Below are 22,179 nucleotides of genomic sequence, written 5' to 3'. Positions count from 1 at the left end.
ATACCGAGACATTCCCTGTCTGTTGCAGAGTATCTTTTTCTCAGACATACTTACCTTGTCTACTACTCAAGGAGAAAGTTATTTCTCACCACCTACTTTCTGAGGTAACAGCATCTAACTCAATGAGATATGCATCCGTGTATACAACAACAAATTTAGTAATGGTAGGGCAATCAGGACTGGTTCTGAGCACAGCATAGTTTTCAAGTTGTCAAAAGCACCTTACAGTGCTGGGTACAAACTTTTGTAAGCAGCATGCTAGTTCAAAAAAAAATAGTTTAATTTTTATTTGGTACTGAGTATTGCCCAGTTTTTTATAGTTTCTATTTTATCTGTTTGAGGTCTAGTTACCAGTCTAGTTACCCCTCTCACAGTCCCATCGCCTAGGTTGCTGCTGTTTGAGGTCTAATTACTTCTCTCGCATTCCCATAGCCTAGGTTGTTGCTGTTTGAGGTCTAGTTACGCCCCAAGGTCCCATAGCCTAGGTTGCTGCTGTTTGAGATCTAATTACCCCTCTCACAGTCCCATGCCTAGGTTGCTGTCTTCAGTCATGTAAAGCATACTTGTGGCAACTTTAAGTGCAAGTCCTCCTTGTTTTAGAGAGTCCAGCACAGTTTGTACATTGTCTAACTGTGATCCCACTGTTTGTATAAATGGCTGTGTCATCAAGGGACAGGCATGAGGTTTCAGAGCCTTATCCATGAGCTTTTTAAAGGTGACAGGAGTTCTGTGAAGTGTAAAAGGTAAGACAGCGTAATGAAAATAACCTGTTGGGTGGAGAATGCCATCTTCTCTTTCTGACTTTATGGGTAAGATGAATATGCTAGCACCCTTTTGTGAAGTCTGTGGTGGTTAAAAAGCCTTGCTTTGCCTAGCCTCTCAATGAGATCATCTACTCCAGACATTGAGTAGGTGTTAAATTTGAATATGTCATTTAGCTTTCAGAAATTATTCAAAAATATGGAATACAAAAGGCAAACCATGATACAAAGAACAAAACATGTGAAAACAAAGCACACTGCACAGTCAAGCTTCCAAAGCTTTTAATATAATTGTTGAGCAATTTCCTCCTCAAAGTAAATGGACTTCTAATCTAAATTCTATAATATAAACACTGAATTTAAAGCACCGTGAAATCACATGATCCAAAGCAACCACTTGCAAACAATTAGACCTAACTATTTGCAGTACAAAAATGCAACAATAAATTCCTAATATTTGTTATTACAAACCATGATACAGGTAAGTAACATCACACAAATGCAAAAACACATTTGTAAAGGACAGATCTGCATGGAATCTGTTGTTTAGGAGCTCTAAGTTTAAACAAACTGTTAAATGGTTCCTTGTCATTCTCATTTATTCCAGGAATTCTGCAAACATTCAGTTTTATCTGCCATAACAGCTCACTGTATTTAACTGTTTCCTCCCAGACACCCCCCAAGAAAGTTTAAATTGAAGTTAGGTAACTATATTGGACAAAACAGGTATAAACCTTATTATGACAGTAACAAACATCATGATAATCAAAGCAACGTGTTGTGAATTCTATTCTGGAAAAGTGAACATGTAACAGCTCCACACAGTGAAGAATGACTGGGTATTTCAGGTAGTGTTTATTACCACAGAATTGTGCTGGGTTTAAAATGTATTTTTTGTTAGATAACATTTTTCATTACTTCTACAAAGTGATAAGCACCACAATGTCTAGTATTTATCAGTATTTTTCAGTGGCAAAATTCAAATGTAAATAGACACACTAGCACAGTAACAGGTGCTCTCTTGCAGATAAACATTTAGTATGCATATCTACTGAGAACAACCTAGCTGTTTCTGAAACTACAATGTGTAAAGTTTTCCATTAGAAATGTACAAGGAATGGACTACTTTCTCTCAAAAAAGATAGAGAAATGTCCTTCACAATGACAGGATTGTACAATAAAAAACACTTAAGAGATACACAGACGTTGTTTGCTAAGCACAGTAATGCAGCTTAGTGGTGGGTATTATAAGGAAATCTATCTTCCTAGAGTGAGGGAGTCCACATTTTTGGTGTTGAAGCTGACAACCAGGGTTGCCAGATTTGCAACCAGCCAGGTAGGGACAAAAAAAAAAAAAAAGGTCTTTCACGGCAAGTGAGGACCAAAAAAAAAAAAAAAAAAAAAAAAAAGAGTTCCACAATAAAGAACAGTAGCTCTGCACTAAACACGGAGCTTCTTGTGTTTAATGCATTGCAGTTCCGCATTCAACACAAGTAGCTCCGTGTTTAGCGATTTTTGATTAGCCCGTATACCGGCATACGGGCCAATCAAAAATCTCTAAACACGGAGCTTCTCTTGTTTAATGTGGAACATTGCAGTTCCGCATTCAACAGAAGTAGCTCCTTGTTTAGCGATTTTTGATTAGCCCGTATACCGGCATACGGGCCAATCAAAAATCGTTAAACACGGCGCTACTTCTGTTTAATGCAGAACACAAGAAGCTCCGTGTTTAGCGATTTTTGATTGGCCCGTATGCCAGGTATACGGGCCAATCAAAAAAAAAAAAAAACAAAGCGGAGGCTGGCCAGGATTTAAACCGGCAGGGCAGGACTCGGGATCAGGCTCTGATCTCGGGACAGTCCCTCCCAAATAGAGACATCTGGCAACCCTGCTGACAACACTCTTGTACAGTATGTTCTCTTCCTGTAATGCTGCCAATAACTATTTATATTTGTGTGTGAGATGAGTACTGTGGTACAGTTCTTAACACATTTGGGATTACCTGCAGGAAGGTATGTGCCCAGTCAGCCCACGTCCCAAAGCTCTGTAAACATATAAACACATATTCCTCTTTATGTAAGGATGCATACCCAAATCCTTGATAAGGAGGCAGTCAGCCCTCATGATCTTTTTTTTTTCTACTAGTGAAGATGAAAGCTGTGTTCTGTGAATGGAGAGCTTACATCATAATTCATTTTTATAGCATTCAAACTGTAGTGCCCTGCCCTTCAAAGCTATGGATTGAGGTAGATACATGAAAGTGTAAGGGCAGTCTCCATGCCTGATTTATGTACACGTAAGTATAAGGGCAGTCTCCATGCCTGATTTATGTACGTGCAAGTATAAGGGCAGTCCCCATGCCCGATTCATGTACATGTAAGTATAAGGGCAGTCTCCATGCCTGATTTATGTACATGTAAGTATAAAGGCAGTCTCCGTGCCTGATTTATGTACATGTAGACAGCCGCGGTGGTGCAGCGGTTAGCGTTGTCACCTCTCAGCAAGAGGTTCTCCCATTCGATTCTCGGCTGGAGCGCCTTCTGTGTGGAGTCTGCATGCCCTCCCCACAGTCAATTGATGTATAAAGACATGCAGGTATGTGCGTGCATGAATAGGTGTGCCTTCTTTGAAGGTTGGGTGTGGGGCTGGTAACTCAGCACTGTAAAAATCCAATGCCAGTCATTAGCGGACTGGAGTTCCGCTGTGGCAACCTGTAGCCAGGAAAAGCCAAAAGAAGAGTACTAAGTAGAAGGGCAGTCTCCATGCCTGATTTATGTACATGTAAGTATAAGGGCAGTCTCCACATCTGATTTATGTACGTGTAAGTATAAGGGCAGTCTCCATGCCTGATTTATGTACATGTAAGTATAAGGGCAGTCTCCGTGCCTGATTTATGTACATGTAGCTATAAGGGCAGTCTCCATGCCTGATTTATGTATATGTAAGTATAAGGGCAGGCTCCATGCCTGATTTATGCTTTCCCTGTCCTATGATGCAACAGGACTAAACCTGCTAAAAGTGTTGGAGCTGAAACTACAAAAGTGATCCTACTTAAAGTTTTGCAATTATAGTGAGTTTTTCACACAACTGTAAAATGTATATTTTATCATGGATCACTGCTGCAGTAAAATTTTTGACATACGGGAATACTTCCAAAGCTGTATTAGGAAAGAGAGGAGGAAAAGCAGTGTTATGTCCCTTTGGCTCTTAATCAAGACTGGGTGATGTTGGAGAGGATTTGTTGTAAAGAGTGTGATTACAAATAGTTACTTCAGAGGGTATGAACAATATTGTAGTAGACAGTACATTAACAAAAGGGAGGTGAATGGGAAAACAACAGAGACCAAACTGTAAAGCATGTATCTGAAATTACCTAAAACTGAATGCCGGAAGTTAGATGTGAGGACATTTTTTTATTTATTTATTTTATTTTATTTTATTTATTTATTTATTTATTTATTTACATTTGTTGACTGGGAGTGTCTGACTGGACGTAGGTCCATTTTCAGCAGAGGCCCGGGGAGAAAAGCTCCAAAGTTAAAATAAACAGACAGTAGTTACATTGGATTACATAGCAATTAACAATTTAACATAGCAATTACTTACAACATATTTACAGATGAAGAACATAGTACATCAGTAGACAACTAGAATCTTTATCTGTGAAGTACATAACATACATTAACAAATGTTACAATAAGAAGTTCCTGCTGTATAATAAGTACTAGGCTTATGAGCATCTGAGCTTGCTATAATCAAGGTAGTTAGTGGAGTGGAAAGAAAGATAGTGGTTGGATGGGGTGGGTGATATTAGAGTGGGAATTGCAAGGGCATAGCCAGCATGTTTTTAGATGTGCTTTTAGTAAAGTTTTGAAGTGGGTGCATGATGGTATGGAGGTAATTGTGGGTGGGAGGGAGTTCCATAATTTGGCTATGGTGCAAGAGAATAGTGCTTCACCAGCAGAGTTATTGGCTTTAGTGATCTGGAAGTGATTTTTGTTGCTGGATCTTAGTGGTCTGGTGGTGCCATTTGTTTGCCATTTGTTAACCAGGAGAGTTCATTGGGTTGAAATGAGCCCTTTTTCAATGGAGGCCCGGAGAAAACTGCTCCATGTACAGACAAGAATTAATATCATTAATAAAATCAGTAGACTTACACAAACAAAAGTTAACAGAATTCAAAAAAATCACTGTGAGGTGGTATAGAATTAAACAGGGTGATTGTATGAGCAGGCTCATCAGATGTTAAAAATGTGTTGAAAATCCCTGATCTATTGGTGTAGTCTAGTATTTACAAAATCAAGTTTTATAGAGTCAAGTTTAAGTATAATAAGCAATGTTGCAGTATCAATGATTATTGGGGAGGGAAGAGTAAACAGGGGCAGAAAGGTTAGAAGATGACCATATGTCAGTATTATAGAATTGTAAAGCAGCAGTTAAGTTTGTGATTTAGGCTGCCTGATATGAAAGAGCAGTTGACAGAAATAAATTAAACACAGTCTCACAGTGAACAAATTCTGATAAAAGATGGACCTGAACTACTTAACCTTATTTTGTTGGTGATGTTAGTAATAACAGAGTAAAATAGTTAATGAACAAAAACAAATCCAAAAATGTTTAAATTGCTAAACTGTACACATGTCATTGTGATGAAATACATTGCATATTTCTTTTGTTCTTGCAATAAAATACTTTCATATAATCTGTTCTAGGTATGAAGAGTACAGACTGCAATGAACAGCCAACACTTGTAAGATCACAGTTACATGACCCTACAGTTAACCTCCAGCAGAGGACTCAGCCTGCAAAGGACATTGACAAGCTTTATCTCACTGATGTTCCACAGCTTCCGTCAGAGTATCAGTGCCGCCAAACCCCTGAATGTGACAGTGGAACACCTGTGACACGTCACCTGACAGCACATCTACAGCCACATGCTCAGTCGGTGAAGGTGTATGATGAGCTGTCTCTTACTCCTTATGCAACACTTCACTCAGGACATGACTGCAGCAAGAGCTCTGAATGTGATGCAATTGAGAGATTTCATGCAAAGAAAAAAACACACAAGTGTGCTGAATGTAATAAGTCTTTCGCACGTGCCAGTGGACTGAAACAGCATCAAGCCATTCACACAGGACTGAAACCATATAAATGTACTGAATGCAATAAGTGTTTCACACAGCTAGCCAGTCTTCAACAGCATTATGCCATTCACACAGGAGTGAAGCGATATAAATGTACTGAATGCTGTAAGTGTTTCGCATATCACAGCAATCTTCAGACACATCGTGCCACTCACACAGGCATGAAACAACATAAATGTACTGAATGCAATAAGTCTTTCACACGTGCCAGTAGCCTGAAAAATCATCAAGCCATTCATACAGGATTGAAACCATATAAATGTACTGAATGCAGTAAGTGTTTCACACGGCTAGGCAATCTTCAACAGCATTCTGTTATTCACACAGGATTGAAACCATATAAATGTACTGAATGCAGTAAGTGTTTCACACAGCTAAGCAGTCTTCAACAGCATTATGCCATTCACACAGGAGTGAAGCAATATAAATGTACTGAATGCTGTAAGTGCTTCACATGTCTCAGCAATCTTCAGGCACATTGTGCCACTCACACAGGCATGAAACAACATAAATGTACTGAATGCAATAAGTCTTTCAAATTTGCCAGTGGCCTGAAAAATCATCAAGCAATTCATACAGGATTGAAACCATATAAATGTACTGAATGCAGTAAGTGTTTCGCATGGCTAGGCAATCTTCAAAAGCATTATGCCATTCACACAGGATTGAAACCATATAAATGTACTGAATGCAATAAGTGTTTCACACAGCTAGGCAATCTTCGACAGCATTATGCCATTCACACAGGAGTGAAGCAATATAAATGTACTGAATGCTGTAAGTGCTTCACATATCACAGCAGTCTTCAGGCACATCGTGCCACTCACACAGGCATGAAACAACATAAATGTACAGAATGCAATAAGTCTTTCAAATGTGCCAGTGGCCTGAAAAAGCATCAAGCCCATTCACACAGGATTGAGCATTGGGTTCATAATGGAGAGATGAAAAATCAGCAAGCAAAGGAGAGTAATAGTGCTGAAGTTGAATTCATCCTCAAGTCTTGGTGAGTACCTTCATGAGGTGGACCCTGTTTTTTTTTACAAAATCTCACCAAGGAGACACTGATATATAGACTGTATTTATATAACCTGTATCATGGACAGAAGTAAGTCAAAAACAGAAAAAGATAGCTGGGTGTACAAGCCCCAGAATAAAAAAGCGCCTAATCCTGATAGGCACACTGGTGCCAGGACTGGAAAAAATGACGTGTAGAATCCTCAAAATCTGGAAACATTCCTACAATGGGGTCAGGCCCAGATGAAGTGCCCAACTTTTGGTTAAAAGTATTAATATCTTTGCATGAAGCCCTAGCCATGATTAAGAACTGTTTATATGCACACCTCGAACAGATACCAGTCTGGCTAACAGGTGAAACATTGCTCCTACTTAAAAGTGAACCTGCAAGCTACCCCAAAAATTATAGACCAATAACTTGCCTTCCGACAACTTGTAAACTATACATGGGAATTGATACTGACAGAGTTTATAGTCATTTAGAAGAAAACTCAATTATGTCAATAGAACAAAAGGGCAATAAAAGGAAGTCATATGGAACAAAGGATCATTTGTTGTTAAATAAAGTCATAGTGGAGAACTGTAAAATGGGGAAGAATCTAAGTATGGCATAGATTGACTACAAAAAAGCATTTGATAGTATCCCACATTCATGGATAAAAGAGTGCTTAAAAATGTATGATACACCCTATACTGATCGACTATGTTACAGTGACCATGAAACAATGCCAGATCACTTTGCAATTAAACCATGATAAAGGACAAATTACTATCTCAGGGATAAAAGTTGAAAGGGGGATATTCCAGGGTGGTTCTCTATCACCGTTGTTGTTTTACCTTGCCCTAAACCCTTTAAGCTGTCTACTTAACAGATTAGGCCATGGCTACAATTTGGCTCCTAGAAAACAACAAAGTTTAAAGACTTCTCATCTTCTATTTGTTGAACATTTAAAACGGTATAGGTCATCAGATGAGGAACTGAAAGCACAGCTACAGGGTGTTAAAACATTTTCAGATGATATTAGAATGTAATTTGGTCTTGATAAATGTGAAAAAGCAACCTTTAAAGCAGGTGAACTGCAGCACCAGGAAAACATCAGTTTGGGACAAGAATGTGATATAAAATAACTTGAGCAAGATGGAGTGTATAAATACTTGGGAACTGATGAAATGTGAATAAAACTGAGTTAGGGAATACTTCAGAAGGCTTAAATTAATCCTGAAAACAGCATTGACTTCTAGAAACAAAATCCAAGCTATAATTCAATTTGTTCTTCCTGTCCTAACTTACATCTTTGGAGTGATAGATTGACCCCAAAACGTGCTGGATAAATTAGATATTAAAACAAGAAGGTTGCTTCATGCTCACCAAATCTATAAAAATCAGAGCATACCAAGATTATATATTCCCCGTTCCGAAGGAGGGATTGGCCTCCTTGAAATTGATTACATGTACAGATCTGCAATCGTGGGACTTCACACATATTTGCTGACCTCACTAGACCCAAATGTAATGAATGTTTTGAAACATGAGGAGAATAAATCTAAGATGACTTTTTTGCTTAACCTAGCAGAAGCATATTGCCGTCAAGGAGGAATGGAAATCAAACCAGAAGTAGATAAAGATCAGGCAGCAACTGAATGTGCCAGAAAATGAAAGAATATAAGGTGAAGGACCAGATGAAAAGGCAAGAAATGTAGAAAACACATAAATATAGTTGCAAGTATAGAAAACTTCTGGAATAGCTCATGTTGATCGGGAATAAACTCAGGAATGGTTAAGGCGAGATTAATTCAAACCAAGATATGAAAGATTAATATTGGCGGCTCAAGATAGTCAGCTACGTACACACTAGTTTACAAAGTCCATTGAACATGTGGGAGAATCGGACAAATGTAGGTTTTGTAAAACTGAACTAGAAACAGTCGCACACCTCGTTGCTGGTTGTGACATACTAATGGCAGAAGGACTGTATACTGAAAAGCACAATAATGTGGTGAGACTGTTGCACTGGGGTGCAAACATTATGGTTTTGAAGTGGCTGAAAAGCACTGGAAACATAAGCCACAAACCATCATAGAAAATGATGAAATTTACATCACATGGGATCATCCATTACCAACAATTCAAAAGATAGATGCTAGAAAACCAGATATACTGGTCCAGGAAAAAAAGACCAGAGTAGCATTGATCATTGAAATCACCACACCCAGCGACTACAGTGTCCTACGGACAGAGAGAGACAAAGTACTAAAATATAAGGATTTGCAATCAGAAACAAGAGCAATGTGGAAAAAAGATACCCAAATAGTTCCAATAGTAGTATGAGCATCGGGTCTTTAAAAAAAAAAAGTCTAAAATCTTATTTAGATACGCTACTGATACATGTAACTCCTCATTACAGAAGGAATCATTACTGGGCACATTGCAGGTGCTGCGAAGAGCACTTTTGTCTGACATCAAAAGAGTGAAACAATACTAATTTCATGAACTTTAATCGTACTTTAACTTAGGAATGGGGTCTATTCCTGTCAAGATATTAGAAACCCAAAAGATTTGGAGAAATTAAAAAAGGGAGATTGAGCAATCCTTTATAGCAGGAAAACTGCAATGCCAGGAATACATCAGTGTGAGACAAGAATGTGATATAAAAGAACTTGAGCAAGAAGGAGTGTATAAATATTTGGGAAGTGATGAAGGATCAACAGTAAAACACAAAGTGAATAAAACTTACTAAGGAATACTTCAGAAGACTTAAATTAGTCCTGAAAACAGCACTGACATCTAGGAACAAAATCCAGACTATAAACCGATTTGCTCTTCCTGTCCTAACTTACAGTTTTGGAGTGACTGACTGGCCCCGCAATGTGTTGTATAGATTAGGTAGGAAAACAAGAAGGATGCTTCATGCTCACCAAATGATTTATAAAAATCAGTGCATGCCAAGATTATATATTCCCCATTCTGGAGGAGGGATGGGCTTCCTTGAAAATGATTATATGTATAGATCTGCAGTCATGGGACTCTACACATATCTGCTGACCTCACAAGACCCAAACATAGTGAAAGTTTTGAAACGAGGAAAATAAATCAGAGATGACGTCTCTGCTTAATCTAGTGGAAGCTTATCGGCATCAAGCAGGAATGGAAGTCAAACCAGAAGTAGATAAAAATTAGGCAGCAACTGAATGTAACTAAAAACAAAATAAAGAATATAAGGTGAAGGATCAGATGAGAAGGCAAGAAATGTGGAAAAAGAATAAATATAGTTGCAAATATAGAAAACTTCTGGAAGAACCTCATGCTGATCAGGAACAAATGCAGGAATGGCTAAGGAGAGGTGAATTCAAAACAAGAGATGAAAAGTAAATATTGGTGGCCTAAGATAGTGGGCTGTGTAGTTTATAAAGTCCATTGAACATGTGGAAGAAACAGACAAATGTAGGTTTAGTAAAACTGAATTGGAAACAGTTGCACACCTCGTTGCTGGTTGCGACATACTAATGGCAGAAGAATTGTATACTGAAAGACATAATAATGTGACAAAACTGTTGCACTCAGGATTGTGCAAACATTATAGTATTGAAGTGGCTGAAAACACTGAAAAGATGAGCCACAAAGCATTATAGAAAATAAAGAAGTCTACATCACATGGAATCATCCATTATCAACAGTTTAAAAGATAGATGCTAGAAAACTCAATATAGTGGTCCAAGAAAAGAAGACAAAAATAGCATTGATCATTGAAATTGCCACACTCAGTGACTACAGTGTCTTGTTTACAGAGAGACACAAAGTCATAAAATATCAGGATTTGTAGGCAGAAACTTGAGCAATGTGGAAGAAAGATACTCGGACAGTCCCAATAATAATAGGCGCAACAGGTCTTATAAAAAAAGAATTTACAATCACATTTATATATGTTACCAATACATGTAACTCCATACGAACTGCAGAGGAGTCATTACTGGGCACATTGCGGGTGCTGCAAAGAACACTTTGGCTGACATCAAAGATTGAAACAATACTAATTTAATGAACTTTAATTGTACTTTGACTTAGAATGGAGTCTATTCCCGTCATGGTGTTAGAAACCAAAAAGACTTGGAGAAATTAAAAAATATTGAAACCATATAAAAGTACTGAATGCAGTAAGTATTTCATACAGCTATGCAGTCTTCTATGACATCTAGTCTTTCGCACAGATTGAGAGAAATTAGAGGAAAGAAAAATACTTCCACAAGAAAAACTGTCAGAAGCTTCCGATAAAAATTTGTGTTCATTAATGCAACATATTTATGAAAAACATTATATAGACCAAGAAACCTTGGCCTGTTTGGAAAAAGAAGCAACTGCCGGTGCAAAATATAAAGCACAAAGTCTAGAGACTTTTGGAAGGTATAAAAAATATGGACATGTGAAAGAAAGAGAGATCTGATTATGCTGCAATATTTATGCAAAAAAGAAACCCAAATTAATTAACACAAAAAAGGTAGCCCCAAAGATATTAAAATAGAAATACAGGCAAAAGCGTCCAGACATGGACAATTTCAAAATAAAAAAAATAAGATCACAAAGAGGGAACATAGAACAGAAGATTAGAAAAGTTGATGTTAAAAAAAATAGAAGTTGAAGTTATGGAATACTTGCGAAGTGAAGGATTTAGTGTAGAAAGTCTAACACAGGTTACATCACCGTATGATGGAACAAGCAGACCCCAAAGTAAGGAGAAACATGATGATCAGGAGACATCTTAAGAAGAAACATTGACATGGGAAAGAAAGAGATTTAATATGGTGTAATACCTATGCAAAGGAGAAAGCAAAACCAATCAGTACAAAAAAAGCAGCACTAAAGATATTTGAAGAAACTATGGGCAAATGCATCCAGATGTGGAAAAATTTACAATGCAAAACATTAGAAAACAAAGAGGAAAAGCAAAAAGAGGATTAATAATGGAGAAGTTAAAGAAATAGAAACTGGGGTTATGGATTACCTGCAAAGTGAAGGATTTAGTGCAGAAAATCTAACTCAGAAAACATCACAGCAGGATAGAGCAATGGATCCCCAAATTAAGGTGAAACCAGTGGAGCAGGAAACATCTGATCAGCTGCCAGATGAAGATACTTTGGAGCCTTCCATAGGAAACCAGTACAAATGTTCAGTTGGAGTTGCACAAGTGGAGGAACAGGAAATGGTGGCAAATTTGATGCAATCAATGTTTTGGGGTGATAGGCCAGTGAGTTCCCATTTGAAAGAGTTATGGATGATACAGGATGAAACCAAAGATAATGTGGTGCAGGAAGATGCTGTGGAACTAGCTGTAGAATGGCCACAGGGAATGGAAAACAAAGAAGGTGCCCTCAGTTTAGAAGAAAATGATCTAAGGGAAGAGTTGCTTGACTTAATAAGATGGACAGACATATTAAGATCAGTGAAAGAAATAGACTACAGAAAGTCAATGAAACTGAAAAGTTAGACTTCTGATAAAACATATGAACACAGTAATTAGGACTGTCCATAGAGATTCAAGCAGTATATCAGACGTAAATAGGATATATCACTGTGCAGCTAAATTAATAACAGATAAAGTCTATAACAAAAACACAGGGTAGTAAGGGAAAGAAAGGGGAGAAAGCCAATGCCATAATGGAAGTATTAAATAGAGAAAAGTGTAAAGCAATTAAGTCAAGTGCCACTGAATAGAGTATAGAAGAGGGAAGAGGTCAGCAGAAATACTCTGATATAACCAATAAAAGCAAAACACAGTATCAGAACAGATCAGGATCTATTGCGCACGATCTCAAGTAATACACTGAAATTATCAGCACAGGCAGAAAAAAATTGGCGGCTATGCAGATAAATATAAAGGTAAAGTACAAAATAAGATATTTATTGATGAGCCACAAAGGTTTTATAGAGAATTGGGAAACAAGGCGAAAGGAAATGAAACTCCGTCAAAAAAAGAAGAAATTGATACAGTTTGGAGAAATATCTATGAAGACCTTGTGGAACATCATAAAGAATAAGAAGTTATGACTTCTACCCATTCCAGGGACCTAAACATGGCCTGAGATTTGAGTAAGACATACTGGAAGGACAGATTTGTCTCCCAGTAACTGTCACATCTTTGGAATAGGCTGCCAATTCATGTGAAGCAGAGCACCTCTATGACACTGTTCAAAAGAAACCTGGACGAGTAGATGGGGCACAGAAAAATTCTTACAAGGGATAGAGCCCATAACAGTCCTTGACATTGGCAGTCATTACTAAATACAGTCCTGGGTATTGACTAGAGTATCTATGGTATTACATTGGGATGAAACAGCTAGGCTTGAAATGACTTCTGAGTAGATAGCCTAGTAACCGCCTATGATACGTTCAAATGAACAGGATATGCAATTGGATGAAGTAACAGACAGAGAAACTGAAATAAAGTTAAGAAAACTCCTAATTAGAAAATCCCAGGCCCAGACACAGTACCTAACTTCTACTTAAAAGTATTAGCATCTTTACATGAAGATTTAGCCATGTGCGCATCCCAGACACCAGCCTGACTAACAACAGTAAAACAATACTTCTACTTAAGAGCAAACCTGCAAGCTGTCCCAGAAAAAACATTAACTTGCCTTCCGACTATGTATAAACTATGCAAAGGAATTGATGTCAACAGTGTTTATAGTCATTTAGAAGGAAACTCAATCATTCCAGTATAACAAAAGAGTAATAAAAGAAAGTCATATGAAACAAAGGATCGTTTGATGTTAAAGACATAATGGAGAACTGTAAAAAAGGGAAGAATCTAAGTATGGCATGGATAGACTATACAAAAGCATTTGACATTATCCCACATTCATGGGTAAAAGATTGCTTAAAAATGTATAAGATACACCCTACACTGATCAGTTACATTACGGTGACCATGAAACAGTGGCAAACCACTTTGCAGTTAAGCCATGATAAAGGACAAATTATTAACCCAGGGATAAAAATTCTAAGGGGGATATTCAAGGGTGACTGTCACCGCTGCACTTTTTCTTGCCATTAACCCATTAAGCTATCAACTTAATCATAAAGATTAGGTCATGGCTACAATGTGGTTCCCAGAAAACAAAGTGAAAAGGCTTCTCCTCACCTTTTTGTAGATGATTTAAAACTGTATAGTTCATCAGATGAAGAACTGAAAGCACAACTGCAAGTGGTTAAAACTTTTTCAGATGATATAAGAATGCCATTTAGTCTTGATAAACATGTAGAAGCAAGCAAACTATAAAGCATAAAAGCAGCAGCACCAGGAAAACATCAGTTTGGGACAGGACAAATGTAGGTTTTGTAAAACTGAACTAGAAACAGTCGCACACCTCGTTGCTGGTTGTGACATACTAATGGCAGAAGGACTGTATACTGAAAAGCACAATAATGTGGTGAGACTGTTGCACTGGGTGCAAACATTATGGTTTGAAGTGGCTGAAAAGCACTGGAAACATAAGCCACAAAACCATCATAGAAAATGATGAAATTTACATCACATGGGATCATCCATTACCAACAATTCAAAAGATAGATGCTAGAAAACCAGATATACTGGTCCAGGAAAAAAAGACCACAGTAGCATTGATCATTGAAATCACTACACCCAGCGACTACAGTGTCCCTCTGGACAGAGAGAGACAAAGTACTAAAATATAAGGATTTGCAATCAGAAACAAGAGCAATGTGGAAAAAAGATACCCAAATAGTTCCAATAGTAGTATGAGCATCGGGTCTTTAAAAAGTCTAAAATCTTATTTAGATACGCTACTGATACATGTAACTCCTCATTACAGAAGGAATCATTACTGGGCACATTGCAGGTGCTGCGAAGAGCACTTTTGTCTGACATCAAAAGAGTGAAACAATACTAATTTCATGAACTTTAATCGTACTTTAACTTAGGAATGGGGTCTATTCCTGTCAAGATATTAGAAACCAAAAGATTTGGAGAAATTAAAAAAGGGAGATTGAGCAATCCTTTATAGCAGGAAAACTGCAATGCCAGGAATACATCAGTGTGAGACAAGAATGTGATATAAAAGAACTTGAGCAAGAAGGAGTGTATAAATATTTGGGAAGTGATGAAGGATCAACAGTAAAACACAAAGTGAATAAAACTTACTAAGGAATACTTCAGAAGACTTAAATTAGTCCTGAAAACAGCACTGACATCTAGGAACAAAATCCAGACTATAAACCGATTTGCTCTTCCTGTCCTAACTTACAGTTTTGGAGTGACTGACTGGCCCCGCAATGTGTTGTATAGATTAGGTAGGAAAACAAGAAGGATGCTTCATGCTCACCAAATGATTTATAAAAATCAGTGCATGCCAAGATTATATATTCCCCATTCTGGAGGAGGGATGGGCTTCCTTGAAAATGATTATATGTATAGATCTGCAGTCATGGGACTCTACACATATCTGCTGACCTCACAAGACCCAAACATAGTGAAAGTTTTGAAACGAGGAAAATAAATCAGAGATGACGTCTCTGCTTAATCTAGTGGAAGCTTATCGGCATCAAGCAGGAATGGAAGTCAAACCAGAAGTAGATAAAAATTAGGCAGCAACTGAATGTAACTAAAAACAAAATAAAGAATATAAGGTGAAGGATCAGATGAGAAGGCAAGAAATGTGGAAAAAGAATAAATATAGTTGCAAATATAGAAAACTTCTGGAAGAACCTCATGCTGATCAGGAACAAATGCAGGAATGGCTAAGGAGAGGTGAATTCAAAACAAGAGATGAAAAGTAAATATTGGTGGCCTAAGATAGTGGGCTGTGTAGTTTATAAAGTCCATTGAACATGTGGAAGAAACAGACAAATGTAGGTTTAGTAAAACTGAATTGGAAACAGTTGCACACCTCGTTGCTGGTTGCGACATACTAATGGCAGAAGAATTGTATACTGAAAGACATAATAATGTGGCAAAACTGTTGCACTTGGGATTGTGCAAACATTGTAGTATTGAAGTGGCTGAAAAACACTGGAAACATGAGCCACAAAGCATTATAGAAAATAAAGAAGTCTACATCACATGGAATCATCCATTATCAACAGTTTAAAAGATAGATGCTAGAAAACTCAATATAGTGGTCCAAGAAAAGAAGACAAAAATAGCATTGATCATTGAAATTGCCACACTCAGTGACTACAGTGTCTTGTTTACAGAGAGACACAAAGTCATAAAATATCAGGATTTGTAGGCAGAAACTTGAGCAATGTGGAAGAAAGATACTCGGACAGTCCCAATAATAATAGGCGCAACAGGTCTTATAAAAAAATAATTTACAATCACATTTATATATGTTACCAATACATGTAACTCCATACGAACTGCAGAGGAGTCATTACTGGGCACATTGCGGGTGCTGCAAAGAACACTTTTGGCTGACATCAAAGATTGAAACAATACTAATTTAATGAACTTTAATTGTACTTTGACTTAGAATGGAGTCTATTCCCGTCATGGTGTTAGAAACCAAAAAGACTTGGAGAAATTAAAAAATATTGAAACCATATAAAAGTACTGAATGCAGTAAGTATTTCACACAGCTATGCAGTCTTCTATGACATCTAGTCTTTCGCACAGATTGAGAGAAATTAGAGGAAAGAAAAATACTTCCACAAGAAAAACTGTCAGAAGCTTCCGATAAAAATTTGTGTTCATTAATGCAACATATTTATGAAAAACATTATATAGACCAAGAAACCTTGGCCTGTTTGGAAAAAGAAGCAACTGCCGAAGTGCAAAAATATAAAGCACAAAGTCTAGAGACTTTTGGAAGGTATAAAAAATATGGACATGTGAAAGAAAGAGAGATCTGATTATGCTGCAATATTTATGCAAAAAAGAAACCCAAATTAATTAACACAAAAAAGGTAGCCCCAAAGATATTAAAATAGAAATACAGGCAAAAGCGTCCAGACATGGACAATTTCAAAATAAAAAAAATAAGATCACAAAGAGGGAACATAGAACAGAAGATTAGAAAAGTTGATGTTAAAAAAAATAGAAGTTGAAGTTATGGAATACTTGCGAAGTGAAGGATTTAGTGTAGAAAGTCTAACACAGGTTACATCACCGTATGATGGAACAAGCAGACCCCAAAGTAAGGAGAAACATGATGATCAGGAGACATCTTAAGAAGAAACATTGACATGGGAAAGAAAGAGATTTAATATGGTGTAATACCTATGCAAAGGAGAAAGCAAAACCAATCAGTACAAAAAAAGCAGCACTAAAGATATTTGAAGAAACTATGGGCAAATGCATCCAGATGTGGAAAAATTTACAATGCAAAACATTAGAAAACAAAGAGGAAAAGCAAAAGAGGATTAATAATGGAGAAGTTAAAGAAATAGAAACTGGGGTTATGGATTACCTGCAAAGTGAAGGATTTAGTGCAGAAAATCTAACTCAGAAAACATCACAGCAGGATAGAGCAATGGATCCCCAAATTAAGGTGAAACCAGTGGAGCAGGAAACATCTGATCAGCTGCCAGATGAAGATACTTTGGAGCCTTCCATAGGAAACCAGTACAAATGTTCAGTTGGAGTTGCACAAGTGGAGGAACAGGAAATGGTGGCAAATTTGATGCAATCAATGTTTTGGGGTGATAGGCCAGTGAGTTCCCATTTGAAAGAGTTATGGATGATACAGGATGAAACCAAAGATAATGTGGTGCAGGAAGATGCTGTGGAACTAGCTGCAGAATGGCCACAGGAATGGAAAACAAAGAAGGTGCCCTCAGTTTAGAAGAAAATGATCTAAGGGAAGAGTTGCTTGACTTAATAAGATGGACAGACATATTAAGATCAGTGAAAGAAATAGACTACAGAAAGTCAATGAAACTGAAAAGTTAGACTTCTGATAAAACATATGAACACAGTAATTAGGACTGTCCATAGAGATTCAAGCAGTATATCAGACGTAAATAGGATATATCACTGTGCAGCTAAATTAATAACAGATAAAGTCTATAACAAAAACACAGGGTAGTAAGGGAAAGAAAGGGGAGAAAGCCAATGCCATAATGGAAGTATTAAATAGAGAAAAGTGTAAAGCAATTAAGTCAAGTGCCACTGAATAGAGTATAGAAGAGGGAAGAGGTCAGCAGAAATACTCTGATATAACCAATAAAAGCAAAACACAGTATCAGAACAGATCAGGATCTATTGCGCACGATCTCAAGTAATACACTGAAATTATCAGCACAGGCAGAAAAAAATTGGCGGCTATGCAGATAAATATAAAGGTAAAGTACAAAATAAGATATTTATTGATGAGCCACAAAGGTTTTATAGAGAATTGGGAAACAAGGAAAGGAAATGAAACTCCGTCAAAAAAAGAAGAAATTGATACAGTTTGGAGAAATATCTATGAAGACCTTGTGGAACATCATAAAGAATAAGAAGTTATGACTTCTACCCATTCCAGGGACCTAAACATGGCCTGAGATTTGAGTAAGACATACTGGAAGGACAGATTTGTCTCCCAGTAACTGTCACATCTTTGGAATAGGCTGCCAATTCATGTGAAGCAGAGCACCTCTATGACACTGTTCAAAAGAAACCTGGACGAGTAGATGGGGCACAGAAAAATTCTTACAAGGGATAGAGCCCATAACAGTCCTTGACATTGGCAGTCATTACTAAATACAGTCCTGGGTATTGACTAGAGTATCTATGGTATTACATTGGGATGAAACAGCTAGGCTTGAAATGACTTCTGAGTAGATAGCCTAGTAACCGCCTATGATACGTTCAAATGAACAGGATATGCAATTGGATGAAGTAACAGACAGAGAAACTGAAATAAAGTTAAGAAAACTCCTAATTAGAAAATCCCAGGCCCAGACACAGTACCTAACTTCTACTTAAAAGTATTAGCATCTTTACATGAAGATTTAGCCATGTGCGCATCCCAGACACCAGCCTGACTAACAACAGTAAAAACAATACTTCTACTTAAGAGCAAACCTGCAAGCTGTCCCAGAAAAAACATTAACTTGCCTTCCGACTATGTATAAACTATGCAAAGGAATTGATGTCAACAGTGTTTATAGTCATTTAGAAGGAAACTCAATCATTCCAGTATAACAAAAGAGTAATAAAAGAAAGTCATATGAAACAAAGGATCGTTTGATGTTAAAGACATAATGGAGAACTGTAAAAAAGGGAAGAATCTAAGTATGGCATGGATAGACTATACAAAAGCATTTGACATTATCCCACATTCATGGGTAAAAGATTGCTTAAAAATGTATAAGATACACCCTACACTGATCAGTTACATTACGGTGACCATGAAACAGTGGCAAACCACTTTGCAGTTAAGCCATGATAAAGGACAAATTATTAACCCAGGGATAAAAATTCTAAGGGGGATATTCAAGGGTGACTGTCACCGCTGCACTTTTTCTTGCCATTAACCCATTAAGCTATCAACTTAATCATAAAGATTAGGTCATGGCTACAATGTGGTTCCCAGAAAACAAAGTGAAAAGGCTTCTCCTCACCTTTTTGTAGATGATTTAAAACTGTATAGTTCATCAGATGAAGAACTGAAAGCACAACTGCAAGTGGTTAAAACTTTTTCAGATGATATAAGAATGCCATTTAGTCTTGATAAACATGTAGAAGCAAGCAAACTATAAAGCATAAAAGCAGCAGCACCAGGAAAACATCAGTTTGGGACAGGAAAGTGATATAATAGAACTTGAGTAAGAGGGAGTGTATAAATAATTAGGAATTCATGAAGGATCACCAGTACAACATGAACAAATGGGAAGCTATAACAAGAAAACATCAGTATGGGACATGAATGTGATATAATAGAACTTGAGTAAGAGGGAGTGTGTAAATAGTTGGGAATTCATGAAGAATCAACAGTACAACATGAACAAATGCAAAGCTATAAACCAATTTGCACTTCTTGTCCTAACTTACAGGTTTGGAGTGAGTGACTGGCTTCAAAAGGTAGTTTGGACAGGAAGGATATTTCATGCTCATCGAATAATTTGTAAAAATTAGTGCATACCAAGATTATGTATTCCTCATTCTGAAGGAGGTTGGGGCCGCCTCAAAATGGATTGCATGCATAGATTTGCAGTGATGAGCCTGCATACATATTTGTTGACCTCACAAGTCTGAAATGTAGTGAAAGTTTTGAAACATGAGGAGAATAAGTCTAAGATGACTTCCCTGCTTAGTTTAGCAGAAGCATATCAGCATCAAGCAGGAACGGAAATCCAACCAGAAGTAGATAAAAATCATGCAGCAACTGAATGTGCCAAAAAACAAAAGAAAGAATATAAGGTGAATGATCAGATGAGAAGGCAAGAAATGTGGAAAATGCATAAATATAATAGGAAATATAGAAAACCCTTAGAACAACCTCTTGTTGATCAGGATCAAATGCAGGAATAGTTAAGGAAATATGAATTTAAACCAAAAGACAAAAGGTTAATGTTGGCGCCCCAAGATAATGGACTTACGTACACATTTGTTTAATAAGTCCATTGAATATGTGGGAGAATCAGAAAAATGTAGGTTTTGCAAAACAGAATTGGAAACAGTTGCACATCTTGTTGCTGGTTGTGATATACTAATGTCAGAAGGACTCGTTACTGAAAGGCATAGTAATGTGACAGGACTGTTGCGCTGGGGATTGTGCAAATATAATAATATTGAGCTAGCTAAAAACACTGGAAACATGAGCCACAAAGCAGTGTAGAAAATGGTGTATATCACACGGGATCACTCATTACCAACAGTTCAAAAAATAGATGTGAGAAAAACAGATGTAGTAGGCCATGAAAAGAAGACAAAACTAGCATTTATCATTGAAATTGCTACACCCTGTGACAACAGTGTCTTGCGTACAGAAGGACGCAAAGTCATAAAATGCCAGGATGTGCAGACATAAATGAAGGCAGTGTGGAGGAAGAATACCCAGACAATTCCAATGGGTCTTATAAAAAAAAAGAATTTATAATCATACTTAGATATGTTACTGATATATGTAACTCTACGATTTGCAGGAGTCATTGCTGTGCACACTACGGTGCTATGAAGAGCACTTTTGGCTAACATCAAAGTTTGAAACAATGCTAATTTCTTAAACTTTAGTCATACTTGTACTCAGGGGTGGGGTATATTTCTGTCATGGTATTAGAAACCCAAAATACTTGGATATATTTAAAAAAAAAAGAGCAAAAACATATAAATCTACTGAATACAATTTGCAACAACGTCATGCCACTCAGAGGGAATAAACCAAATAAACGTACTAAATGCAATAAGTGCTTCATGCATCTTGGCAATCTTGGACAGAATCATGACACAAGTACTCTTAGACATGTGAATGACGCTTCAATTTTCATTTGCTGGCTGTTTTTTTAAATTGTATATATTGATGGGATTGTAGCAGTTGCTCCTTTTTTACACTGAGGAAGAGTCCTGTGAGACTTGAGCTTTGTGTTTTATTCAGTTTTATTAAAGGATTTAGAGACATTTGCATTGCTGTTTTTCTTTTTGCCTACTGTTTGACTTTTCCTCACAAACTGTAATTGCCTTTGTACTGAGCATTTCTTCCTTTCCCCATGGTGGTGCAACCTCATGTTTAGTATATGTAGTGGAGCTGTGGGTGATACAGCCTTTAACATCAAGGAGTGCAGGTGGGGGCAGCCTTGCACATGAAGGAGTGCAGGTGGGGGCAGCCCTGCACATGATGGAGAGCAGGTGGGGGCTTGCACTCCTGCAGAAATACTATTTTTGTTGTTTACTTTTGGATGCTGCTCACATTTTTCACTCATTTGTGATCATAGTTGTATTAGGTGACCACAAGTGAGTCAAAAGCTTGTCAGGGAGCCATTGCAGTCACTTTTCACAGAAATTCAAGTCCAGTAGTTCTTTTAAGTCCAGGTACTCGTATGCAGTGTTCTCCCTTCTTATGTGATTCTCTGCATTCCTCTTGTGAAGATGCCCAGGTCTTCTCACATACAGTTGTCAAAATCTCTCTGCTTCCTGCACTACTCCACTCCAATCCAGTGATCAAAGTCATAGTTTCCATCAGTGAAACACCAACATTTCTAATTGGAGGAGCTACAGACCTCTATCTTGTATGCCGCATAACTGGACATTCAACAAATCTATGCAGGAATGTTTGCTATTACATCAAGTTAACTTACTTTTTGCATTTTCACACTATTTATA

The 22,179-nt window shown here is 37.4% G+C and overlaps 1 protein-coding gene across 1 annotated transcript in view; it reads left to right on the top strand.

Moving 5' to 3' along the window:
* The first annotated feature begins 5,475 nt into the window (after window positions 1–5,475).
* LOC122814415 (gastrula zinc finger protein XlCGF26.1-like) overlaps window positions 5,476–22,179 on the top strand; it is a 145,085-nt gene continuing 128,381 nt past the window's right edge. Inside the window, exon 1 of the mRNA XM_044086998.1 lies at window positions 5,476–6,881. Within this exon, the coding sequence (XP_043942933.1) occupies window positions 5,476–6,881 (1,406 nt within the window). The remainder of the gene's footprint in view (window positions 6,882–22,179) is intronic.

The sequence above is a fragment of the Protopterus annectens genome, chromosome 10.part0 (assembly GCF_019279795.1).
Source record: "Protopterus annectens isolate FY-2018-M chromosome 10.part0, PAN1.0, whole genome shotgun sequence".
Classification (NCBI taxonomy): Eukaryota; Metazoa; Chordata; order Ceratodontiformes; family Protopteridae; genus Protopterus; species Protopterus annectens.
The sequence above is the reverse complement of the archived record's forward strand: the minus strand, read 5'-3'. Positions and strand labels throughout refer to the sequence as shown.